The following is a 21,636-nucleotide window of genomic DNA, read 5'->3' as shown; positions in this document are numbered from 1 at the left end:
GCCTGGCTGAGAGCCGCCAGCGCTGTCCTGTCCGCTGCTCCCTCCCCCTCCCCCCTCCCCATAGATCAGCCATGTTGTATTTTCTAGAAAAATTAAAACAGCCATGGTGTTACCCTCTGTGAAGTCCGAGAACACACGATCCTCTTACCACCTCACACTGTAGCTTTCAGGGTCAAATGAGATTTAGTTGTTAAAAGAAAACAGTAAACCCTATTACTACGGAAAGAGACACTAAGATTTCTGCAGCTACCTGCTGTTAACTAAAGGCACCATGAAATGTTACAAAAAATTTCAAGAAAAATAAATATGATTAAATTCTCTGACAAATAATAATTTCACCTTACTCAAATAGTCGCTGTTTGAGGTGATCTGGGAAAATATGGACATACTTACAGAGATTAATAGGTGGAAACTCCCCTTTTATGAGGTAAATAAAAGGGGGAAGTCAAGGCCCAGGAAGCCGCGAGAGCTTGCCGCTGCCGCAGCTGAAGAAAGTGGATTCTATTTCTGCCTTAACCTGGTTGAGATTCTGTGGATGAGATGTGACCCTTTTAAGACTAAGCTTGAACTGAGGAGAAAGCTGGGGCCCACAAGGGCAGGACTCCCTGGGCAGGAGCTGGCAGTTGTTCCTTTCTACCCTACCGACCAGGGTCACCAGAAGCAGAGAGCAGAGCTGAGGGAGGGAGGCCAGCTCCGGGGAGATGTCTCCCGGCCTGGCATTCTTCTAGGCCTTGCTTCCAGTCTTGAAGATACATGGGGTTGCGGGGTGTCTTGGCATCTCCTGTGGGCTTGGGCTTTGCCCTGACTTGTCCACTTGGTTTGTGGATGAAGAACACATCAGGAATTAAGGGTGTCCATACTGAACACACAGCGGCTGTTCTGTGGTCTCTCCACTCTCGCTGCCCTTCCTGATGCTGATGCACTGCAGCCTCTTGCCCACTCTACCCTGGATGCCGAGCCCCAGCCCTGACCAGACAGGAGTCAGGGCTGCCACATGCAAACACCAGATGCCGAGCCCAGCCCTGACCAGACAGGAGTCAGGGCTGCCACATGCAAACACCAGATGCCAAGCCCAGCCCTGACCAGACAGGAGTCAGGGTTGCCACATGCAAACACCAAGTCAAGAGAGGAAGTTAGGCAGCGAGGGAACAGGGAGCATCCTAAGTGTTTTAATGCCAACATTTGTCATTGTAGTTTATTTTTTAACTTCTTCAGAATGGACATATATGGAAAAGGGAATTGGAATAGAAAATAAAGATTAAGATGTTCATTTATAATAAGCAGGAAGGTTGAAAGAAGAGGACAGGGGCGGAACACTAAGACAGGTGTTGTCCCCTGAAAGCCTGCTCTGTGCTTTAGGTGAGTTGTGTAGCTTACCACTGCAAAGCCCTGTGAGCCATTGGCATGGTTATTACTTTATTTTCATGCATAAACAGTCTTAGGCCTTGAAATATTTGACCACTTGCCTCTCATTCTGTTAGGTGACAGAGCCAGGATTCAGGCTCAGTTTTGCCTTGAATTGAGAAACCTGGCGTCTGTGTTTGCACCAGAGGTGCACATTTGACCTGGGTCATTGTGTCATAGGACAGAAAGGTTAGGCTAAGTTGGAAGAATGAGCTATTCTTTATGTAAAATATCTGCTATGTTAATCAGACAGTTTAAAAAGGACACTAAAAATGGTAAAGGTTTGCATTTACTGAACACTCCTAATAGTGCCACTCCCTAGTGAACAAGTATTCAAACACATGAGTCAATAGGGGGGGGGGGCATTCCTATTCAAAACACCTCAGTGCCGGAGCCTGTTTTTTGGCCTCTCTCCCCTTTCATCTCTGTGTAATTACTGCTTGAGCATCTCACTCCTGCACCCAGTGGATACACAGCTAGAGCTGACATCCTGGAGCTCATGTTACTGTATTTTTCAGACCATAAGACGCACTGCCCCCCCCAAAGGTGTGGGAAGGGATTAGGGTGCTCCTTATGGTCCAGTTGCTGCTTTTACTGTTTTTATTGTCTTACTGCTCTAAAAACTGGGTGTGTCTTATGGTCAGGTTCGTCTTATAGTCCAAAAAATATGGTACATCAAGCTGTCAGTGTCTCTTATACCTCCACATTTACACTAGGCCTTTGCTCACCCACTGCCAACCCCACTAGAGACAGCTTTCAGCAGCCACAATATTTCTTCATTTTTATTACACTTTCTATAACATATTTCAAAGTGTCTTGTCCCCAAGCCATATTATTTTAGATTCTATAGCAACTAGATCTAGCTGTAATTCTTTTATGAAGCTTTAGAGCTCACGTTCCTGTCACTTGTGTGCTTGTTCAAAGCTGTGGCCTTGGGTTCCATCCCTATGTGACCTTCCTCCTCCTCCTCTCTGTCTCTAGGATTCCTCTGCCTTGTGTTCAAACCCCAGGGTCGGAAATTAGACAAAGACTTATACTCTCAGCCTCTTTGGGCAGTCAGAATGTGTGTTCCGTTATTTGGCTCTACCCAGGTCCCCGGGGAGCCACTTCCTTTGGCACTCCCTTGGGTGGTAGCGCTTAGGCCCTGGGACAGTAGGGTGCAGGGTCCATTTACTGGACTCACAGGTGCTGCTCCCTGCTCTACCTTGTTTTTCCAGCGCACTTACCTCTCCCACGCTCTGCTCCATGGACACCGCCCCTGCGTCCCGCCCTTCCTTGCCCCTGCACCTCCTCCTGCTCCTGTGTAACACCCAGCACAGCAGAGCCTCTCCCTCTTGTGTCTCTCACCTTTCAGAATTCCTGCAGCCAAGGTAAACCCGTCTTGCCCAGTTCTCTCTCTCTGCTTCCTTCCTGCACCTCTAGTAGCAAAATGAGGTTGGAGAAACACACGCACACTCACACACACTCACATTCATACACACAAACACACACACCACACATACTCACACATACAATAACATACACACACTCATATTCATACACACCCCACACACATTCACACACACACACCAACACTACCACACACTCTCACACATACAGTGACACACACACACACACACTCTCACACATACAGTGACACACACACACATACTCTCTTACACATACAGTGACACACACTCTCACACAAACAGTGACACACACACACACAAATACATACCACATACTCTCACACATACAGTGACACACACACACACACACACATACTCTTTCACACAAACAGTGATACACATACTCTCTCACACATACAGTCACACACACACACACACACACACACACACACACACACACACACACTGAACATTCCCCCAAGTCAATGCATTAATGTATTTACTGGACAGTATTCCCAGCTCTCCTGGGTCGTTGTTGATGCTGCTCTGTCTGTCTCTGTAGTTCTAGACCTTTGCCTGACTTCACACCCTCATTAGATCCTGCTCAACCCTGATGCCTGCTGGCAGTCTCCTAGCCGCCATTTATAGAGCAGCCCTCCCACCACTGGGAACTCCTCTACTACGCTGCCTTCATTTCTTCCTTGTTTCGTAGTTATTCTCTTCCCATCTGTGAAAAGAAAGATCCTGCCTGTCATGTTCATGACCAAAGTTTGAGTTTAAGAATCTGAAAAATGAGTGGATTGCATGTGTGCAGGATTGTAAACGCTGAGACCGTGCGGCCGCCATGAGAGTCGCGTGCCTGTTCTCCTTCAGTTGGAAGCTGGTGAGAGGCGGCCTGGAGCATCTGTCTCCTCGCTCTGCTGTTGGCTCTGCCAGTTAAGCAGCGTGCACAGGCTCTGCACATTTAGAATGAGGGGGGGGGGTTCCCAGAAGATGTGGAGCTGGTCCCAGAGCTAGCATCTGAACTGGGCACTGCCACCCTTGCTTTGCCTCCGATAGGCTGTATACCTTATAGGACTACAATCTGTCACCCCATACGTCACTCTGCTACTGCCTACCATGTCTCCATCTTTGAAACTGGGAATTCAACTTCCATATGTACCCTCTTTCCCTGCAATGATAGAAGAAACCATTATCATCAAAGCATTGATGGATGCCTCCCCACCCCACCCACCTTCAGCCTTCCCAGAGGAGCAGCCAGTAGGCAGTAAATAGTAGTTGGCATTTGTACTTCTAAAAGAAAGACACAGAGTTTCAGTTTCTGGAATGAGTGTAACTTAGAAGGAAAGGTTCCCCCTTCTCCTTTCCTCTGGATGCTTCAGAAAAGCCTGAGTTCAGCTGGTGACCTCATCCTCCACTGCTCTGCCGAATAAGGACTGCCACCTTCTCTGGAGGTTTATGACTTGTAAAGTGAGGTGGCACAGTGAGTTATTTAAATAAAAAGTATGAAGAAAATCCAAGGCGTTGCTTACTCAGTTTTCTAGACTGCTGATCTGGCTATAGATTTACCAGTAAAATGGTTTTTGTCCTTTATTAAAGAGAAAAATCACCATCAGAGATGCTAGTCCAAGTAGAAAAAGCATAGAGGCAGGTCATATTCCTGAAAAGTAGTCTCTCTTCTTAAACGGTTGGCACCGGCAGTGCCGTAGCAGCCTCACAAAGCTCCATGAGAAACGCAAGTGCAGATGCATCACAGTATTCATTGCTGCATAGAGGTTTCTGTCCCTGATGCCTTCTATTTCTTTCCTCGGTGTCTTAAAGTTTTCATTATGCAAGTCTTTGGTTTCCTTAGTTAGAGTTATACCGAAATTGTATTGTCTTTGAGGCTACTGTGTAAGGTTTTGTTCCCACAGTTTCTTTCTCAGTCTGTTGTCATTTGTGTATAGGAAGGTTCCTGGCTGTTGTGTGTTAGTTTCATGTGCTGCTACAATGCTAAAATGTTTATCAGCTGTAGGAGTTTTCTTAGTGTCTTTTATATATAAATTCATATCATCTGCAAGTAAAGACACTTTTTCTTCTCCCTCTCCTAATCTATCCCCTCTATCTTCAGTTCTGTTGCTGCTGTAGCTCAGACATTAAGTCCTGTGTTAAGTGGGTATAATGGGTGGGTGGCCTTGTCGTGTTCCTGATTTTAGTGGGACTGCTTTGAGTTTCTCTCTGTTTATGTTGACGTTGGATGTGCGCTTGCTGTATATTGCCTTCATTATGTTGAAGTTTGTCCCTTGGATCCCTAATTCCCCCAGAGTGTTGGCATGAAGGGATGCTAGATTTAGTAAAATTCTGGGGATGCTAGATTTAGTGGAAACCCTGTGCTGTGTCTGATGATCTATACTGTGTCTGATGATCCTGCGGTTTTGTTGTTCAGTCTGTGTATGTGCTGGGTCATGTTTACAGACTTACAGGTGCTGTACCATCCCTGCAGCTCGGGAGGAAGCCTATTTTATCACAGTAGATAATCTATTTTTTAATTGAAAATAAATTTATGCACTACATCCTAATTACAGTTTCCCCTCCACCCCCCCCCCAGCTCTCTGCCCCATTTCCCACTAACATAAATCCATCCCCCTGCATTTCCTCTTCAGAATAGAGAAAGCCCCCAAGAGATGACAGCCAAACCGAACAAAGCAAGATACAATAAGACAAGGCAAAAGAACAGGCATCAAGACTGGGGAAGGCAACCCCACAGGGTGGAAGGAGTCCCAAGGGCAGGCAAAAGAGTCCATGGTTCACCGACTCTCACTATGGAGAGTTCCCAGAATTGCCAAGCCAACAGCCATACCATGCACAGGGCCTGGTGTTCACTAACTCTCACTATTGAGAGTTCCACAGAATGACCAAGCCAACAGCCATAGCATGCACAGGGCCTGGTGCAGACCATGCAGACCCCATGCAGGCCACTACAGTCTCTGAGCCCATGTGAGCCCTGCTTAACTGATGCAGTGGGCTGTGTTCTCCTGCAGCCTCCCATCCTCTCTGACTTCCCCAATCTCTCCTTCCCTTCTTCCGTGGGCTACCCCAATCTCTCCTTCCCTTCTTCCGTGGGCTACCCCAATCTCTGAGGGGAGAGTCCAGGTAGAAATGGCCAATTTAGACTCCGCATAATGTCTGGCAGTGGGTCTCTGCACTTGCTCCCTTCTGCTGTGGGAGGAAGCCTCTTTGATGGTGACTGGACCATAAAGAAATAATGAAACAAAGAGTTGGCTCTTGGAGAAAAACCAACAAGATGGACAAACCCTTACCATACTAAGTATAAGATGGAGAAAGAATAGCCAAATTAATAAAATCAGAAACCAAAAGGGGGACATGACAGCAGATACTAAGGACATCCAGAGAGTCATAGCTACATTACAAACTGTACTCCATCAAATAGGAAAATCTAAAAGAAATGGGTAATTTTCTCATTAGATACTGCTTACCAAAGTTAAATCAAGATCATATAAGCAGTTTAAATAAACCCTAGTGAAATAGAAGCAGTCCTTAGAAGTCTCCCAACCAAAAAAAAAAAAAAAAGCCCAGGGACAGATGGTTTTAGCATAGAATTCTATCAGACAGTCAAAGAAGAGTTAATGCCAATACTCCTCAAATTATTCCATAAAAGAGAAGGAGCATTGCCAAATTCATTTTATGAGCCCACTGTCACCCTGGAACCCAAACCACATAAAGACTCAGAAAAGAAAGAGAATTACAGGCCAATTCCCCTTGTGAACATAGAAATAAAAATAATAAGACGCTTGCAAACTGAATCTAAAAGGATGGCGGATGATCTTTCAGATCTTTCTATCCGGTGTGTGAGTATTCCACTGAGAAAGTTGGCATTTATGTTCATAGCACAAATGGCCTGTAATTTTCTTTTTTGATGGGCTTTTGTATGGTTTATGTATCCGAGTAACTGTGGCCTAGCAAAAAGAGTTTGGCAATGTTCCTTCAGTTTCCATTTTAGGAAGTAATTTGAAGAGTATTGGCGTTAATTCTTCTGTAAGGTCTGGTAGAATCTGTGCCCTGGGCTGCATGTTAGAAGAATTTTAACTACTGTTTGTATTTTACTAGGGATTTGGGGTATATTTAAATTGCTTATCTGGCCTTTATTTAATGTCAGTAGGTCATATCTATTAAATTTATGCATTTCTTTTCAGTTTTCTAATTGATAAAATACAGATTTTTAAGGGATGTCCTTACGATTCTCCTGATTTTCTTGATGTCTGTTGCGATGTCTTCCTCTTCATCCCTAATTTGATCTATTTGGGTCTTCTCTCCCTTTTAATTAATTTGGCCAAGGATTTATCAATCTTATTGATTTTTCTCCAAGAACCAACTCTTCACTCCATCGATTCTTTGTACTGTTTGATGTTTCTGTGTTATTTGCTTCAGTTTCAACTTTGATTAATTTGTACCATCGATCCCTTCCGGCTGTTTGGTGGTGGTGGTGGTCTAGACCTTCCAGGCACGTTATTAAGTAACTAATATGAGATCTCTCTGATTTTTTTATGTAGGTACTTAGTGCTATAACTTGTCTCTTAGACCACCTTCATTAATTTCAGGGTTTGGTTTTGTTTTTGATTTTTCAGGACAGGGTCTCTCTGTGTAGCCTTGGTTGTCCTGGGCTTGCTTTGTAGACCAGGCTGGCCTCAAACTCACAGAGATCCTCCTGCCTCTGCCTCCCCAAGGGCTGGGATTTCAGGTATGCACCACTGCGCCCAGCCCTTCTTAATTTTTATCTTGACCAATGTTTTTATTCTTCAGTTTGAGTTCATTTCATGTACTTTGTTTTGTTTTGCTGCTATTGGTATCGAGCTTTAGTCCATGGTGTTCAGCTGGGATGCATGGTGTTATTTCAATTTTTTATATCTGTTAAGATTTCCTTTATGTCCAAGTATGTGGTCCAGTTGGATAAAATTCCATGGGCTCCTAAGAAGAATGTGGTGTGTGTGTGTGTGTGTGTGTGTGTGTGTGTGTGTGTGTGTGTGTGTGTAATGCTCTGTAGATGTTGCTAGGTCCCTCCCATTTGTGGTATTATTTACCTCCCGTGTTTTTCTGTTTAGTTTTCATCTGGATGACCTGTCTGTCTGAGAGGGACCAGTACTGCCGTCTCCCATTGTCAGTGTGTGACAGTCAATGTGTGATTGTAGCTGTAGTAATGTTTCTTGTACGTATTTGAGCACCCTTGTGTTTGCTACATAGATGTTTGTAATTGCAATGTCCTCTTGCTGGATTGTTCCTTTGATGAGTATGTAGTGTCCTTCCCTATCTCTTCTGATTTGTTTTGGTGTGAAGCCCATTTTGTCAGATATTAACATGGCTGCACCTGCTTGCTTCCTAGCTTGGGCCTGGCTAATGAGAAATTTTCCTTGCAGTCTTGAACACTGTAGTAGGAGCAGGTGTGCTACCCTTTGGGACGGAGCTTCTCATCTTCCCAGCTCAGAGTAGTCTTCCTGCAGGGAGCCTGCCTCTCCCTGTGGTGTGCCGTCCATCCTGGAGAAAGCCTTATTCCACAGGGAAGCTCAAAAACCTTCAGAAATGCCCATGCACAGTGCTGGCCTCTGCACGCAGGTGGCCCGCTCACTCATCAGCATCTCTGCCTTCATCCCACACAGATGCTGCGGCTGCTTGCCTACAGACCTCCTTCACACATCTCCAAGGTTCAGAGTCTGTTTCCTAGGGAACCTCACATTCAACGTAGCCTGTGCCTACATTCTTAGAAGCAATTATGATGACTTCCAAGTTTATTAATGTCATTAATTGTAGGACAACCACAGGACTCTGAGTTAAGTGAGCTTCTCTACTGACCTTTGCCATTTTATCTGATATTTTGCTTATTTCCCAAATGAAGGTAGCTGAATGACCTAACACCGTATTGGTCACCGTTTCAGTATTATACCAAGTCATTATACCCGGTGGTCATCCCCTAAACAAGGGAAGAAGAGAGCAGGCAGGCAGTGTTGCCTGGCTGTTTGTTCCAGTAAAGGGTGGTTTGGGACGTAGTATTGGTTTCCCAAGGCTGCCGTGAAAAATTATAACAAACTTGCACCTTAAAACAATAGTTCTCTGGGTCAGAAGTCTGAAATTAAGGTATTGACCAAGCTGATTCTCCTCAGGTCCTGAAGGAGAGTGGAAACCTTCGTCTCTGTCCTGGCTCTGGTCGTTGGCCGCCTCCAGACCCTGACTGCTTGTTCCCTGTAGACTCATCTCTCTGATTGCTGCCTTTTTTCTCGTGCAGTATTCTCTGTGTGTCATCTCTGCATGGCCTATCCTTTTAAAAGAATGCCAGGTCTACTCTGCTATGATTTTGTGTTTTTTGTGAGGTTTTTGTTTTGTTTTATTTTGGTTTGGTTTTTGAGACAGGGTTTCTCTGTGTAGCCTTGGCTGCCCTGGACTCACTTTGTAGACCAGGCTGGCCTTGAACTCACAGCGATCTGCCTGCCTCTGCCTCCCTAAAGCTGAGATTAAAGGCATGTGCCTCCACACCCAGCTTCTGATATGATTTTTTAAATTATCTTAATTAATTGCATCTGAAAGGCACTTGCGTCTGTCAGCTTTTGATTGCTGTGACAGAACAGCTGAGAAAACTTACAGAAGGAAAATGTACTTGGCTCACAGTTTCAGATGTCTCAGTCCGAGTTGGCCCTGTTGCTGAAATCTGTGGTGAGACGAATCACAGCCAGGGCCGTGTGGTGCAGCCAAGCTGGGTGCCGCAGAGGCAAGGAAGGGCAGGAAAACAAGCCCTTTAAGGGACACCCTGTCACCTTCTTCTTCCAGCTAGGCACGTTTTATGCGGTCTACTAAGAGGCTTTGCCACTTCTTAGTAGCCCATTAAGCCATGAACCTATCAATGCATGAAACTACTGAGCTGAAAGCCTAATGATTTGGTACCCCGGATGCCTCATCTGCATCTAATAACAGATCAGGTTATCAAATCAATAAGTTAACACTGCGACTGGGGTTGGGGAAGTTTTCAAATCCAAACTCTTAAAGCTGTATTTCCAAACAAGGGGACATCTAAGATTATGCTGCTTGTGAGTTCTAATATCTAATTGTTGGGAAAAAATATCTAATTCACCACATAGCAAAGGAGAAGCATCCGAGATATACTTCTTTCTTGATACCTGTATTTATGCCGTTGGTATCATAATTTTCCCGTTCTGCCCTTTCAAGCACACTGACCCAAATATGCACGGTGGGCCACACCCAGTGACAGAAGGCTCTTTGAGGCCTAATCAGTTACATAATTACTGTCACCGAGGGAGAGTTTGTAAAGCAGCATGAGTAAAACTAGGGCAGGGATCATTACCCAGACTCTGACCATTAATTTTCAGTCAAACTGAGAAAGGAGCTTTGGGATTAAAACAACCCCGCTTTGGAGAGAGCTTTTATTCACTTTCTAATACAAATTGTGAGGAGGCCATTGAATGCACATAGTAAAATCATGTGAGGAAAAGCCCCAGAGGGTGCTGCTTAGATATGCTATATAAGGGTTCTACACTGCAGGCTATGAGCAAGGTGACAAATGCCATCCGCTGAGGTCCCGCTGAGCCTGGGAATGACCTGTATTCCCGTGGGAGAATCCTGTGGCCTTTTAGAAGCAGAAAAACCCTTTGCCTCTGCTGTCTTCCAACACCTGTTTCTATCTAAACCCACTTCCTTGTAAAGTGAAGGACATTTTAATTTAACTAATAATAGAGAGTCGGCGGGCAGGGCATGGGGGTGTGGGCAGGGCGTGGGAGGGGCGTGGGGCGGGAGGCTTCCTGGGCACATCAGAAGTATTAACAGCACACCTGAGAAGCCATTGCTGAGCATATCCATCCAAAAAAAACCTTCCCCTCCCTGTGCTGTACAAGCAGGAAGGTTCCTGTAGCACACGCCTCTCCAGGAGGCTTTACCTCAGAACTTGGTAACAAATCCGTTGATTACGCGTCATCTTCTCTACCACTGTGTCATGTCTGGACTTGGGAACTTGCTTCCACCTTGAACTCATAGGCACCAGGATATTAGTCTCAACCCTTGCGGCCAAGTCTGAGAGAATAAAAGCACCCAGAGAAGACAAGGAAAGATCTTGGTGCCCCAAGGCCCTCAGCTGCTCTGCCATGGCTCACCAAACCAAAGTCAGGGGGAAAGAGAGCTGGTGAGCTTGACCCAGATGAAATTGCTGATACTTGATTTATTTTGACTAAGGAAAATCACACTTATGAATCACTTGATCTATTATAAAAAATTTAAAACCTGTTTTTGGCCAGCCACATTTATGTACTCACATATTACCTTTCATAACCCTCAGTATAACCTACACATTAGGTTTTATAATAGTTTCTAGTTTCAATATGGAGAATTTGGGGCACAGAAAAGTCATATAATATCCCCGAGATTATGTCTAGCTTAAACATAAAAAGTCATCTGAGTCTAGTGAAATATTTCTAGACATTGTAGTATGATTATCTCCAAATTCTATGGTTCAGGCATTGAAATTGAGAAGGCTAATCTGCCCTCAGATTTCAAAGGACATAGAGTCGCTACAGATGGCGCTCCATGGGCTTATGTTGACCGGGACTAGCCATATCCACGGCAACGGAAGAGACGCGAGTGGAGGAGCCGGATGGATCCTTGAGAAGATCATTTCAGTCCATTGTGTCCTGTGCAGAACTGTCTGTGCTACTCGCTGACAGGTGCACAACCCTCACCCACCTTTGCATAAAGAGCAGATAGGCAACAACCAAGATGGTATCAGTGTCCCTGGGGCAGGGCAGAGGGGAGAAGGGAGACAGCTTTCCTTGTGATGCCCGTCCCTGTGTCTGCAGCATGCTTTGAAAACGCTGCTTGTAATGTTGACCAAGGGCCATCAAGTATTACGTTATATTTAATATTTTACAGTCTCACTGAGAAGCAGAGAAACAGTTGCTTATTTCGCACATTTTTTTCCAGTGTTCCAAACGGAGAAGCTTTGGTCTTCATAGAGTTGATATTAAGCTTCCTAGGAAAACAACCAGAGCGACGCCTCCCCTCTGCCCAGGCAGCTCCCACTGCACGGTGCTGACACACGTTTCTGTACGAGTTAAATGTGTCTTTCATTCAGAATTTTGACCATGCTCTTCTTACATATCATAGGTTGTGATTGGTGTAATAATCATGGCAGAAAGTCATTTATTATGCTGGATCTATTAACATTTGATTCCTCATTAAGGATATTGCCAAATCTGCAGTTTCTTTCTTTCTGCTGACGCTCAGTTTTCACGGGGCTTCTTGATTTACTTTTATGATGGAAGTTTCAGAAGTAAATGTTTTAATGGAATGTGCACTAAGTCTTAACACTTCACCAGAATGCTGTGGTCTCCCGAGGGGGGGCGCAGTGTCGGCTTGGGGTACCTGCACACTGTGCTATATTAGCCAGGCTCACCAGCATCTCACCGTGCCTCTCAGCAGACGGTCATGATGCCAGCCCTGGCCAGCGAGCACGAGGGGCCTGGATTTCTTCTCTGGCCTCTGATCCCTCTCTGCAGCACAATTTCTATGGTGCATCCCTAGACCCTCTCGCAATTTCCCGCTGGAGACGCCTGCGTTGTAGCTCTTCGTTCAGATTCTCCCTTCCACCAGGAGTCTCCACTCTTCCTCATTTCTCTGACAAACTCCTGGTCACCCTCCTGTGTCCCCTCCACTGTCACTTTAGGGCTTCTCGCACATGTACATTTATTCCTCCATAAATGCCTAGCTACCATCAGCTGTGAAGGGTGCTGGCTGCCCCGTGCTTGATATCCAGTACCTACTGTTTACCTTTTAAGTAGAGTTGGCCTGGGAGCTATGTCCGTGATGTGGCATTTGGCATTTAAGACACAATATGCTTTGGAATAGGGTAGTCTGAGAAATCTGAGCAGGATCTTACTTTACTTCTTTATTGCTGTCCGGTGATCTGCTTCATATTGAGGTTCTGTTCATAATGTCCTTTCTACGGGATTCAGAGATTTGCCTTGCACACAATTTGGAAAAGAAAAAATGTAAATATGCATGCACTTATGAATATCCACTTATTCAGGAGGTGTCTGTCAAACACCACCGCAGTCTTGAGAGCTGGAGAGGCTGTTCGTGCAGCACGTGAGGCCCACAGATATGAACCTTGATAAAAGCAGAGCCCGTGTGGCTACAGAGGACACCCTCAACCCCAGTGCTGGTGTGCAGCGTAGAGCCCGTGTGGCTACAGAGGACACCCTCAGCCCCAGTGCTGGTGTGCAGCCCAGAGCCCGTGTGGCTACAGAGGACACCCTCAGCCCCAGGGCTGGTGAGCAGCACAGAGCCCATGTGGCTACAGCGGACACCCTCAACCCCAGTGCTGGTGTGCAGCACAGAGCCCGTGTGGCTACAGAGGGCACCCTCACCCCCAGTGCTGGTGTGCAGCACAGAGCCCGTGTGGCTACAGAGGACACCCTCAGACCCGGTGCTGGTGTGCAGCCCAGAGCCCGTGTGGCTACAGAGGACACCCTCAGCCCCAGTGCTGGTGTGCAACAATGCGGGGGTTTGGTGTCAGGTACATGTCTTCCCACTGAAGGCTGAGTTTCTTAGTTAACTCACTGCGTATTATTAACAGAGGTGCTAAGCGGTCACTTGACCCTTAAGTGGTGTCCTTTTGAGTTAGCCCCAAAGCTAAGTGGGAACTGGGTGGGAATGTGTTTTCAGGATAGCTGACTTACCTCGTACTTACTTGTGTCTGGGAATAACTATATAAATTCCTCTAGTCCTTGTGAAAAACACCATGAGTAAGCCACATTCGGCTCCATCTTACCCATCAGACATCTGAATCAAAGTGGTTTGACCAAGCTCCTGCTTTGAGCAGAGGACAGCCCGGGGCCAGAGCGCTCCTCTCAGCCCCAGCGTGACTCTCATTTCCCTGAAGAAAAGGGGAACTAGTCCACTGAGATGATGCCAGGGCATCTGAGAGCGGCCCAGGGCGGCCTGCCCTCGTCTTCTGAAGGCACAAAGCACAGCCAGGTGCTGGGGTTCAGTCAGAACAGCATGGCAGATGCCCCAGCCCTGTGCCTGGGAAAGACAGGACTGTGACTGATGCTGCCAGCATACTTGTTTCTCAGCACCTCTTTTCAAGGTTAGGACAATGGTCTCCATTTTCAGATGCATACATGGAGCAGAGTGGGTAAATTACTTTGCACTGAGATGCTCCGAAGAATATAGATTATCAAAGTTCCACTTGCAGCAATTGTTTCATAGATACCCCATGTCAAGTTTTTGAGAAATACTACCAGGAATCAATTTTTAACGATGGTGTGCTCACAAGCCCTTCCTGTCGGTGTTTGTAATTACTAACCAATCCCAAGAGAGCATGAGATTGCACCACCGTCACCATTTTCCCTCTGGCATCTGAACTCCTCGGAGAAGCAGGTGGTAAAGTGGCTGCTATCACAGTTGAGGCTCCTCACTCCCGAGCACACCCCCACCACATAGTCAAAAGCAAAGTGCAGTTAAGCAGCAGCCATGGATACTACAGGTTTAAACCTTCAGCGTTCATGAATGACTTTGAACATGTACATATATGTAATAGGAACAGAGACACTACAGGTGTTTCCTCTAAGGAAACCACTTAGGATGCTGTGAAATGATGGACAGCTGGGTCCTTAGGCGCCTCTGACCAGTTCTGTCAGTGTTGCTGTATCCTCTCACCTGCTCCCACAGGCAGCTCCTCATTCTCTCTGAACTGATGCCGAGGGTGGTTCAGCCTGGTTTCTGAAGATGCCCATCACTTTAATTTGCTCTCTGCTTCTGAGAGTTCTCCTACCGAGTGAAGCCAGCCAGCGTGGTGGTGCTGCTGCTGCTGCTGTTTGTTGTTGTTGTCATCATTTCATGCAGAGGGAAAAGTCAGTAAGTACAGAACACGCTTTGCAGCCTCCCCCTGGGTTTCAGGACCAACGGGGAAACCCAAGAATTGGACTCGGGGATCCCAGGACCTGCTGATCCCATGGCATCCAACATGTGATTGGCTGTGAATCAAGCCACCACATTGACTAAATTCAAGACTCAGTAAATTAGTTCAGTTTTACTAATGTGACTTAAAACTAAAACTTGTGTCAATACAAGCAATCATTAAACTTGAAATACTAAGTCGTCCATATTTAGAGATAGGTCTGACAAGAGTAGCGTTAAACACATTTTGGAAGTGAAATGCTAGATTGATTAATGTACAGTTGTTTGCATTTTTAATAATTCACTCATATATCAGATTAGTATTCACGAATGCTGTCAGACTTTATTCTTTCCCTGTCACAACACTTATTACTGCTGACAGGTATAACATGTCCACATTAATCCTTAATTCCTTCGCTCAATTTTCTAATTGCCTTTTTGGCATGCAGTGTGGCCATTTAGGCCCCTGTGATGGATTCTTCATATGGTGTAAGAATATTCCTTAAATTACAGCAGCCATTTAAAGTGTCTGAGCAGGAAACCACACTACCAAGCCCTGGGATTTTTACATTGCATGAAATTAGGCTTAGCCCTGGCTACTGCAATGTCAGATATGCTAGAGTTTACCCATAAATCAGAGTCACAAATTATTAAAGAGGAAAAGGACCCTAAAAGTCACTCAGCACATTTGTTCACTTTACACTTGGGGAAAGTGACTTAGTGACTCACAGACAGACAGGGGCGAAGCTGACCCTAGGACTCAGTCACTCTTAATGCTCACTGCGTTTTCCAGCTGTGTGTGTGTGTGTGTGTGTGTGTGTGTGTGTGAGAGAGAGAGAGAGAGAGAGAGAGAGAGAGAGTGTGTGTTCTTTGGGTGGTTTTCCCTTTGCTTGTTATTTTTAGTTTATTTGGTTTTTATTTGTCTGTGTTTTCTAAAAAAGGAGAGGGCTTAGAGTTTGGTAGGTGGTGGGTGGGGAGGAGCTAGGAGGAGCCAGGGGTGGGAGGAGCTGGGGAAAGCCTTGAATTTTAAAAATATATTCTTAATAAAACTGTTTATATAGACTCTCAAGTACTTGACAATATCACAGCTAGCATTTTAGTTAAGACCCTACATACTCAAATCCCAAATCTGCCCCTGACTGTTCCTCCTGCCGTGAAATGTCAGCTGACCTCTCTGAATTCCAGTTTCTTAACTGTGTAGTGGGAAACAGCTGTTTCTCCTAGCAAGCTTGTTGCAAAGTTATACATAACAGTGCATGTTAAGTGCCTAGCAGCCTACAGCATCCAACAGTACTCAGCACGTGTTACTAGTTAGCTTCATTGTCCCTCTGATATGTCACGTTGTGCTGTTGGCTCGCTGCTACCTCGTGACAAGCCTGTCTGCTCATATCTCCCCTCTTTTACTCAAACAGTTTTCACTGCAGCAGGCACTACAGGCAAGGCAAAGACCAACCCGGGTACTGCCTGGAGCCATCATGGGCACCCAGCATGTATGTTAATACCTATAATAAAGAATTGAGAGACACAAGTATCCCAAGCTGGCACAACAATCAGGCTAAACTAAAGGGCCGAGTGAGGAATAGGAAACTAGCTTTAGGAGCTTGGTGTGGTGGCACACATCTCTGACTCCAGTCCTGGAGAAGTTGAAGCTCAAGATCAGGGGTTCCAGGCCAGCCTGGACTGCAAAGCTAGGCACTGTCAACAAAACAAAGCAAACAAGCTGGGGCACCTCTCAGTGGTGGAGTTTACATAGCAGCTGGGAGGCCATGGTCCGACCCACAGTCCCAGAGCACAACAGAGAAAAAGACAGAAAGAGGGAAGACAGAGGCAGGAAGGACCTGCTCTTCCGAGCTTCATCAGGTGGGATGGAAGACTGTTCACCTCAGTAGAGTGGCTAAAGCACAGTAGAGTAGGTAAAGCACGGAAGCAGAAGTGGCCCGATAGCTCCGACCAGGGACAGCTTCCTGGCTAGGTGACATGGCGTGGCTCTGAGGGATGTGTGTCACAGAAGTCTTAGATCACAGAAAGATGGTAGATTAAGAAGACGAGAGTTGAGGAGTGCGCCCTCTCGGCGACAGATGCCCAGGAACTCTGTTCTGCGCTACGGACAACACGTGGCAGCCTTCAGGCCCATTTTGACCTGCAGACATTTTTTGTTGGTTGACAAATCTTTTAAAATTTAAGTCCTCAAACACTCCACACATTCTGGCTATGGTCACCATTTTATGCTCTTACTCTAAACTTTCACTTCTCACCCGTCACAACACTATTCAATGACGTGAGGGGAACAGCTCGTCTGAGAACGTCATATGTTCCCTTAAATCCCCTGGCACCGTGTAGGGCTTTTGGAGCAGGGCCCCGCTGGGATTTCTGAGATGAAGAAAAAAAGCCTGCTAGTTTTTCCTATTGGCATGTTCTAAACCCACTGAGACTCTGGTCATAGCAGTTCCTCAAGACAGCCTTCTGCCTTTCAGAACACACTATGTTCTAAGATAACCCTTGAACGTGAGTGTTCCCGAAGCATCTCTGGTAGTTTGCCTTTAATAGCTAAAAAACCTGGCAAGAGTTTAGTGTGAAATTTATGACCCATCTTAATAATGGCTGGAAAAGTCCTGTAGTTTGAAAACCTCCTGTTGTGCGCTTCCTAGACTAGAGCCCCTCGTCACGTCACCGTCAGAGGTGTTTTCTCACAGCGGCTTTCTGCAGCACCACAGTCAGGAAGCCGCCGTGAAGTAAATTCCAGTGCTGAGCAAGCGCTGCAGGCTGTGGGCCTCAGCCCTGTCTCTCCTCAGCGCCCATGGCAAAGGCAAGACTCGTTGCAAGGTTCTGTGAGCATGTTCCGTCATTGTGAAGCAATTGTGATTCGAGATTACAGGCTTATCACCACACAGCTGACAAACCTCACGGCATCCAAAATACTGTCGGGTACAGCATGCTGCCATTTCCCTCTGTAAAATTCAGGTGTTGCTAAATTCCTCTTTCCTCTTAAAATCTGAAATCCTGTGTTTAAGCTGATACTTGTCACAAATCTTTCACAATAATTTTTAGTTATGTGAATCCCTTCCAGAAGTATCAGAGAACTGGCTAGTGACTAATAACTTAGACATAATGAATGATTCGCATTTTGCTAATATCCTTCTTTGAAAATTCTTAGCGCTAAAAATAGACCAAGTTATAAGCCAATTTGATGTAAAAATAGAATTGTAATCTTCTTTTTCATAGCTTACCAACACAAAGAGGTTTTAAAAAATATTTCCTGTATAATTACAGCAGAAGTGGGTGTGTGTGTATGGGTGTGTGTGTGTGTGTGTGTGTGTGTGTGTGTGTGTGAGAGAGAGAGAGAGAGAGAGAGAGAGAGAGAGAGAGAGAGAGAAGAGAATTGTTTAAGAACAATTCTACAGTATTAGCTTGTCATTTGGTGTAATTCCTGCTCTGTGGTCCTGTTTCTCAAGCCCTTTATCCCTTTCCATTGCTGAGTCTCGGAAGGTCGGAGTGCTCAGCAATCAGCCTGCATCCCACATCACTCATTTTCCCTTCCATTGGTGCTTCCATTATTCACAGTCTTTGCTGTGCGTTTAGAAAGTAGGAAGGCAGCCTGGGGACAGTGGACTCCCAGACCATTGATTGTTTCCCTAACCCCTGACACCGAACAGCACTGTTTCTAAAAATCCTTAGTCCTATTCCAATTCTGCTATTCTAGCTTCTGAAGTCAAGTTTTTAGAGTGACTTTGGATAAACTAAATCTGTTGGTTGTTGCACCGAGAGTTAGAAAAGAAAGTAACAATGGTAACCTTGTCTGTTGGTACCAGCGGCCAGTTATTTCTTTGCAACAGTGATGGGGATTTTGATATTTCTAATAAATTACTGTCATTTAAACCTGGAATTCATTTTGTAATCTCTTGGTATATTTTAACAAATTGACCTTTACATATAGTTTGCATCTATTAAATTAAAATATTTCAGTTGCCTAGAAATATGGTTAGAAAATGCATAGTATTTTTTTCTTAGTCTTGCAATATGACAAGCCTATTCTCTAAATATTTGCATCATTGGATAATATATATGTATTTATGCTAATTCTTAACATTTTCAAAACTTAACCTATTAAATTAAATGTAAGCTTTTAAAGTACCAGAACATAGATCATACAGCTTGATACAAGTGAAACAACATGGCCAGCCGCGTTACCCTGGAACATTTTAATGCCCTTGACTTCCCACCACGGCTGCTGCCACCTTTATATTGAAAACTTCCAAATTATATTTATATGAGAATAATTTTAAACATGAGATTTATGCTACTATAAAGGAAAAATCCTTTAAATCCACATAAAACCATTGTAGCCAGGAACTCACTCTAAGTTTTACATAAAAGAGGACATATTTTATCTTTAATGCCTCATTAAGCTTTCTGGAAATGGCAATATTCTAGAATATTCTAGGTGAATGACCACATATGTCTATATTTCTTCAAAAGTTCAGATATCTTCAGTAGAAAAACATCTGAAAAAATCGTTTGTTCTAATAGTGAAGGGTGCTTTTCTGTTGTTTGTCTCTTTCTATTTAATTTTGCCGTATACAGAGATAGAGCTTTGACATATCAGCTATGGCCACACGTTATTCTCCAGATAGTGTAGCCCAGGCTGACTTTCTAGGCTGAGATGATAACCTGTAGTGTCTCAAAGTCACTTTATGTTTAAGCCCCAAGTGTGTATATATTTGTGTGTAAGTAGGAAGGAGGTGAGTGTACAGATGTGTGTGTATAGTTGTGTGTGTGCATACAGAGTGCATGTTTGTCTGTAAATGTGCCATAGAGCACTGTTGAGAACACAGACTCAGGAGGAAGCTATCTGAGTCTTATGTGCCCTCCCTCTCACTTCCTCCAAGGAGTTTACACTTGCTCCTTGACTCCCTGGGAGACATGGACAAACATCTTTTCATCTCAGATAGAGAATCAACCATAGCTCAAAAAAAAAAAAATGCCACTCAAGTCTAGTGTAGTGGACGCAGTGACTTTACTGGAGTCACCTATAGGAGTGCAGGCAGTTCAGCTGGCCAGTGTCCTCCCTGCCACCTGTTGCTGCTTACATACTGGGGGAGGAGCTTGTGAAGACTGTCTGTTTCAGGAGCTTCCTGAGACTTGTAGGTCTCCCTTACTTTCTGAGTCCCACTAGAAGGAAATGCTTTAATTCAGGGGAAACAGATGCTTAAGAACCCTCTTCTATAGTCTTGTCTGGTAGGGTACATATAAGACTTAAATCAGGATATATTTAAGGCCGTGACATATCTAATCCTTAGTAAGATAAAATGCACTGCCATCATTATCAGTTTTTTGAAGATTTACCTTATTTCTGCCCTTTTATTTACACAAGTGTTTGATGGTCAGTTATCACTTATGTAATTCACTGAGGTAATTTTGAAGATATGCCCATGTGAACTCTCACTTGCAAATGGGTTTTTCTTAAGTCATATATGCAGAATCAAAGAGCAGAGAAGTGGCCACTGTGTCAGGGAGGAACAGAGAAGAAGACACAGGGCCATGGCCATAAGCCCAGCTTGATAAGGCCAATAAATCTAGAGATGTGTTGTTCAGCAGGAGGACTGTATTTAATAATATTATATTTTATATTAAATTATGCTGAAGGTTTAGCCTATGTAGAGTAATGGTAATTTTCTTGACTTTAGCAACAATATCACTGTTTACTGTATTAAACATGCACACATGGAAGTAATTTTTTAAATAGATAATTCAGTTGGATATTTGCAATTGTGATCACATATATGGTAAATGAGTGATGTGGCTCATCACTGGTCAGAGGGAAAAATAGAGGAAGCGACCAAAGATGCATAGCTTTGTGATTTACTAGCTGCATGTCACGGTGATATGTCTTATGTACACACATGAGGGCACATCTACACATCTGCACAGCTGCATGTCACGATGATATGTCTTATGTACTCACATGAGGGCACATCTACACATCTGCACAGCTACATGTCACTGTGATATGTCTTATGTACTCACATGAGGGCACATCTACACATCTGCACAGCTGCATGTCACTGTGATATGTCTTATGTACTAACATGAGGGCACATCTACACAGCTGCGCTGTCGGGGTTATGGCAGCCCCAACAACTAAGAATACAGTTTTGCTCACTGAAGAATAGAAGAAATGCAAAGACAGGTAGCCATGCCTTGTCACCTGTGAAACTCACAATGGGTTTTCTTTTGCAGGGCGCACCTAAGCCAATAGCCATCGAACCCTGTGCTGGGAACAGAGCTGCTGTCCTGACCGTGTTTCTCTGTCTACCGAGAGGGTCATCAGGTGCCCCACCCCCTGGGCAGTCAGGTAGGATGCACAAGCCAACAGTAATTAAACAACTTGTTGATTGAGAAGAAGAAACAGTGCCTAATGACGCTGTCAGGAACCTTGCTAAGGTCTAATTCAGAATGAGGTGATGAAATCTTATTAGCGTCACACAAATGCATACATTCTGTGCATTGACATGTACCTGTGTTTCCATTATAAACACTTGTTGAGTGTGTGTATATTTGTGTAGTTTGCTGTAGTTTATCTGATTGTTGTAAGGACACCCACGAGCAGGCAAACAATCGCTTGGTGCTTCTGGCCAGCTTCTTTGGTCCTAGTGTGTTGGCCAAATTGTAGCTGTGATGAGAAATTTGCATCATTGATGTGGAACCAACCCAGGGGAGTCGAGTGTTTAGGGGACTCGGTGGCATTAGGAGACAATAGCTCAATGCAGACATCTCAGTATGGGTGGGATTTGTTCTCTCTCTGGCTCCAGACAAGTGGAGATGATGGGCTGGGCGTTCTCTTACAGGAGGATAAGCACAGTGATTCCTGTTCTGGGTCATGCTTTGCTACCTGAAA

At 44.8% G+C, this 21,636-nt stretch overlaps 1 protein-coding gene across 2 annotated transcripts in view; it reads left to right on the top strand.

Annotated features, from left to right (window-relative positions):
• Nucleotides 1–21,636, top strand: part of ATRNL1 (attractin like 1) — a 566,124-nt gene that overhangs the window by 446,726 nt on the left and 97,762 nt on the right. For both annotated transcript variants that reach the window (XM_084800216.1, XM_084800215.1), the window contains one exon: nt 20,979–21,093. In XM_084800216.1, coding sequence (XP_084656342.1) covers nt 20,979–21,093 — 115 coding nt within the window. The remainder of the gene's footprint in view (nt 1–20,978; nt 21,094–21,636) is intronic.

This window comes from Acomys minous (assembly GCF_964271855.1).
Source record: "Acomys minous genome assembly, chromosome: 2".
NCBI lineage: Eukaryota > Metazoa > Chordata > Mammalia > Rodentia > Muridae > Acomys > Acomys minous.
Note: the sequence above shows the minus strand (reverse complement) of the source record. Positions and strands in the feature narration are given on the sequence as shown.